Source organism: Marmota marmota, unplaced genomic scaffold (assembly GCF_001458135.2).
Source record: "Marmota marmota marmota unplaced genomic scaffold, marMar, whole genome shotgun sequence".
Classification (NCBI taxonomy): Eukaryota; Metazoa; Chordata; class Mammalia; order Rodentia; family Sciuridae; genus Marmota; species Marmota marmota.
The window spans coordinates 405833-411524 of record NW_026000226.1 but is presented as its reverse complement, the minus strand read 5'-3'; the positions used below and the strand labels follow the sequence as shown (position 1 = coordinate 411524).

Genomic DNA, 5692 nt, shown 5'->3' with positions numbered 1-5692 from the left:
AGACAGGGGTTTGCTGAGTTACTTAGGGCCTCAGCCTCATGAGCCTCTGGGATTACAGGCATGCACCACCGCACCTGGTGGAAATTAATTTGGTTTTTACTTTCCAAGTAGCTTAATTTAGTAATATACTTACTGTCCTTCATTATTTCTAAATGAGATGTTTCTGAATTTTCTTCTTCTTTTTTTCTCTAACAGAAGACAATAAAAAGCTTTCCTTAGTCCTCTTGGAAACCTTTGAAACAATCCATTCCTTATTGCCTTTACCAGCAATTCCAAATGGGATCTGAGGACCCTGAAGGTTCTTTGAGACTGTTTTAGAATGCATAAGGCTCTCTCTTTTCTGACTACATACTTGTGCAAGCCTGGATTTTCCTCATGTACTTCATTGAAAAACATCACAACAGATGAATGTAGAAACGGTTATTAGAACCCAACTTTCTTCTGTAAAACCAGATATTTCAGTTATGTAAATAGTGTTAACCTTCATTTTTTTTTTGTTTCATAAAAATGTAATTTTTTCCATAAACAATATGTTTGTATTAACATAATGGGCTTATTACTGTTATTTTCAATCAAACTAAGTAAATAGACTTAAATGTTTTAATTATTGATATGACAAATAGCAACAGATAAAACCTACATAATTAAAGGTTCTTTTTAAAAATATTTTTAGTTATAGATGGACACAATACCTTTATTTTATTTATTTATTTTTATGTGGTACTGAGTAAGGATCGAACCCAGAGCCTTACAAATGCTAGGCAAGTGCTCTACCACTGAGCTATAGCCCTAGTCCCTAACTAAAGGTTCTTTAGGGTTTTCAGTAATTGTAAGAATATGAAGGGATCCTGAAACCAAAATGTTTGAGAACCCTTTATCTTGACCTCCTAAGACAAAAATCCATGAATATAACTTTATCCTTTTGTTTCTAAATTGTGGCTAATTTTCCAGTTATAGTTTAGGGAAATTACATTTTCATTATTAAGGAAATCATGTTTAAAGTTTTGTTGATCCAGAATACATATTCATAATAATATATTTTGAAGTGCCTTAAAAACTCAAATATTTGATCAGTACTGTATTTCTCAAGGATTTTTGTTGTTGTTGTTAAATATCCTTGTAAAGTCAGATATATTTGTCCCACTTTCTTAGCTAACTAATGGTACGGTAAACATACACAAGTAACACAAATGAAGATCTAAATATATAAAATGTGTGATATGATAACATTTTCTAATCAATAAGGAAAGTTTAGATTGTTTGTTTATGGCTTGGCATAGGTATTTTGGCAGAAGTTAGATTCCAGCATTGCATCATACGCAAAATGAATTAAAAACTTTAATGTTAGAAATGAAACCATTGAAAATGTAATAGGGGACAGACAGGAAGGGCACCAAATAGGAAACAGGAAGCAGGTTTCTTTTGCTGCAGCCCGGTTAAGAGGGAAATCAATTAATCCCCTGAACCCTTAGTTCAGGCCATTTCAGAACTTTATACCTATTGTGTAAGGGAAGGGGCTCAGAAGTTCACGGTCTGCAGAAGTTCACACAAAAACAGCTTTTTCTTTCACTGTTCTGGGCAAGTTAACCCTTCAAGGACAGTGCCTGAGAAGGGGAGAGTTTATTTTCCCCCTTCTTCCCTCCCACTGCCACCTGTTACCATGGATCCCAATTAGTAACTACTTCTCTTTGAAATGTAAACATCTCTGTGAAGCTCTGGCTCAAGGCCAGAGGCCTTGTTAAAGGATCTTTCTTATCACACTTTGCATTTGCAAACACACTTCTACAAACATATATATAAAATTTTTAAATTTAAATTTTATTTTTTTGCTTATACTAGATATTTCATAAATATTTGTGAAAAACTGGTAAAGGTGCATTGATCTCTTCCAGGCCGGTGGGCACATAGATAGTGCAACAGGAACTAGGAAGTTTAACTACTCTTGTAGAGACTCTTCTACTTATAGACTAAGATTAATTATGGTGAAGATTTCTGGAGAAGCTTAATTAAGATTTTCTGTGGAGGAGGAAGTGCCATTACAGAAGTACTCACAGAAAATGTAGAGTTAAAATAAAGAAAGTTTATACACTAAAAGTAAAAACTGAAGTTCCAATCAGTTGAAATGCATAAAAATTAGGACTTATGTACGTATTTTTAAAATACTTATATAAATAAAATTAAAAGTCACTAATAGCATAAAATACTTGCAATAGGAGAGAGAAGAGTATTATAAATCAAAGAAAGGGGTTGGGGTTGTGGCTTAGCAGTAGAGTGCTCACCTAGCATGGGTTCAATTCTCAGCACCACATAAAGATAAATAAGTAAAATAAAGGTACTGTGTCCAACTACAACTAAAAAAATAAATATTAAAAAAAGTTAAATCAAAGAAAGGATATATGTTAAGTAAACAAGTCTAGTTAATTACAAGTAGAAATAGTATTAATGATTTTTTTTTTAACATGAGAATGAAAGATGCGCTCCCAAAATGTTAAACAATAGTTATTTGGATTAATACATGGTATTAATTTTCTTTGCTTTTCTGTATTTTGCAAATTTCAGAAAGAAATATATATTAATTTCATAATTAGAAAATAAAACCTTAGAGGTGGGGGTGTGACTCAGCAGTAGAGTGGTTGCCTAGTATGCCTAAGACCCAGTATTTGGGGGAAGCATTCTTTGATGTCTAGCTTTCTGACAATGGAGGAATGGTCACAAGTTGTCACTTTTTCAAGTGTGGAACACTGGAATCAACTTTAATAATAGATACAATTTAGGAATACAGCTTTTGGCCACAAAAATCACAGACATGTTGAAGAGTTTATTCTTATGTTTTATCTTCTTTTATTGTTCCAAAGAGAATTATGAGACAGTAAATAGTGCTTTCTTGATCTATTTTATTCTGGTTACAGACTAGAAGCAGCCAAAGATGATTATCGAATACGCTGTGAAGAGTTAGAAAAGGAAATCTCTGAACTTCGGCAACAGAATGATGAATTAACTACTTTGGCAGACGAAGCTCAGTCTCTAAAAGATGAAATAGATGTTCTTAGGTAAACAATCTTTCCTTCATTGTATAATTTCAGACCCATCAGTTCTGTCTCTCTCTCTCTCTCTCTCTTTTTTAAAAAAAACTCTTGAATCTCTTAGCACACCTCAGTGTGTTTTAAGAGTCATACTACCTGGGTTCATATTCTACAGCTGCCACTTATTTAACCTCTATATTTTCTCAGCTATAAAATGGAAGTAATATACATACTTACCTCAGTTTTATATGAAGAGTTAAATGAGCTTATCTCTTGAAATGCTATCTGGCAAATCAGTCCTCCTGCCTGTTAAATAGAAGTTAATCTGACCATCATTTCACACTTGTCTAGCTCAGAAACATTTTTTTCTTATTACCCATATTCTTTAATTCTGAGCCCTCCAGGCACTTGATCTTTTTTTTTTCTTGGATGCTGGCACATGTTGCAGGGCTTCATTTCCTTCATGGACATTTTCACGTTCACTTCAATTATTCTCTTATTGATACGTCACCACCTGCCACCTCAGTAGTCTACCATTCTGTTTCTTGCATAATCTCCAGTTATCTGTTGAATCATTCCAGTCATTTCTGTTTTCTGCTTCAGTTCTTTGAATACTGAGAATGAACAGAGAAAATTACATAGATAGTTTTGTCTAACTACAAATTAATGGTCTTTACTCTTCACTTATTATATCTGCAGTATTTTGGGGAAAAGTTTCTTACTCCTGGTCCACCATTTCACTATTAACCAGTACTTAGTCCTGTATCCCATTTCTCTCATAGTTGTTTGTTGTTTTTATAACTCTTTCACCTGCCCCCTCCATGCCTTAATCTCAGTAAATGACCTTGTCTCCTACTGCTCAGAAAAAAGAGATTATGAACTGTTGAACTCTCCCATGCTCTTTGTCTCCAGTACCTCTAAATTTTCTGAGTTTCATCATTTTTCTGTTGCTTGTAGAGTGTAGACCTCTACTCTTCCTCCTGTCCAGCACTAATTCATTTTTCAGTATGTCAGTCTCAAACCTTCCATGCTAATGTAGGGTCTGTGTTATATCAATTATCATTTTTGTTTGCATCTTGAATCTCGCTTCTTCACAAACACACACGCACATTTTTTTTTTTTTTTTTTACATTTAGGTCTCTTTAATTTTAAAAAGAAAGAAAAAGAAATATTTATTATTCCTTCCTTCCTTCTAAAACTAAAATTATGTAAGAAAAATTTATATTCTCAGCTGGGGTTATAGTTCAGTATTGTAGCACTCAGCTTAATATGCATGAGACATTGTGTTCAGTCTCCAGCACCACATACACACATATACACACAAATTACATTTTCCTTTTAGTTTCTACAATTTGCCACTGTCTATCTACTATTTTTTCCACTAAAACCTCTGTTCCTATGATCACTCATGACTCATGCCTAACAACTTACTTTACTTTTGTACTAAATGTGATTTTGCTGGCTGTCCCCTGCTGCTTTCCTTGAATTGTATAACATTCTAAACAATATATTTTTCTGTCATTTTGGACATTTTTACAAAATCTGAGCAAAAAATTATTCTCAAATCACTTTTGGTATCATAATTTCATTAGAATGTGTTGTTGCCTGATAATGCCTAGTAATCTTTCTTGGTTTAACATTGTCTAAAGATCTTAGCAGCCGTGTGTATATTTCTGATTTTTAATTTCTATCTTATTCTAGACATTCTTCTGATAAAGTATCTAAACTAGAAGGTCAAGTGGAATCTTATAAAAAGAAGCTGGAAGACCTTGGTGATTTGAGGCGGCAGGTTAAACTCTTAGAAGAGAAGAATACCATGTATATGCAGAACACTGTCAGTCTAGAGGAAGAGTTAAGAAAGGCCAATGCAGCACGAAGTCAACTTGAGACGTATAAGAGACAGGTAAAAGAACAGAAACAACTTTCCTCATGATGGTTTTAAGCAAGCTGTCTACTAGGACATATAGTTTATCAAAACCACTAACTTTTGTTTTTACAGTTTTTAATCTTTTCTTTATTATATTTTTTTATATTTAAAGAACTTTAAATATAATTCTTTTGGGGGGGTACCAGGGATTGAACTCAGGGGCACTTGGCTACTGAGCAACATCCCCAGCCCTATTTTGTGATTTTCTTAGAGACAGGGTCTCACTGAGTTGCTTATCGCCTCACTGTTGCTGAGTCTACCTTTGAACTTGCAATTCTCATGTCTCAGCCTCCTGAGCTGTTGCATTAAAAGTGTGCACCACCATGCCCAGCTAAATATAATTCTTATCCAGAGGATTTTGATTGGTCTCTAAAGCAACTCTCCCCCACTTTTTTTAATTTTTAAAATTTAATATGGAATACTTGAGAAATACACAACAGGGCTAGGTGTGATGGTATGCTTCTGTAATCCCGCTACTAAGAAAGAAGGCTGATGCAGGAGGATCACTTGAGGCCAGCCTAGATAGATAACACAGTTGAGACCCTGTCTAAAGGTGGGTGTGGTGGCACATGCCTCTAATCCCAGAGGCTCTGGAGTCTGAGGCAGGAGGTTTGCAAGTTCAAAGCCAACCTCAGCAACGTAGCAAAGCCCTGTCTCAAAATAAAATATAAAAGGGCTGAGGATGTATCTCAGTGGTTAAGCACCTGTGGGTTCAATCCCTACCAAAAAAAAAAAAAAAAAA

General features: G+C 34.5%; 1 protein-coding gene across 2 annotated transcripts in view; it reads left to right on the top strand.

The window, feature by feature from the left end:
- Hook3 (hook microtubule tethering protein 3) overlaps window positions 1-5692 on the top strand; it is a 102924-nt gene that overhangs the window by 52757 nt on the left and 44475 nt on the right. For both annotated transcript variants that reach the window (XM_048792881.1, XM_048792880.1), the window contains 2 exons: window positions 2910-3050; window positions 4725-4926. In XM_048792881.1, the coding sequence (XP_048648838.1) occupies window positions 2910-3050; window positions 4725-4926 (343 nt within the window). The remainder of the gene's footprint in view (window positions 1-2909; window positions 3051-4724; window positions 4927-5692) is intronic.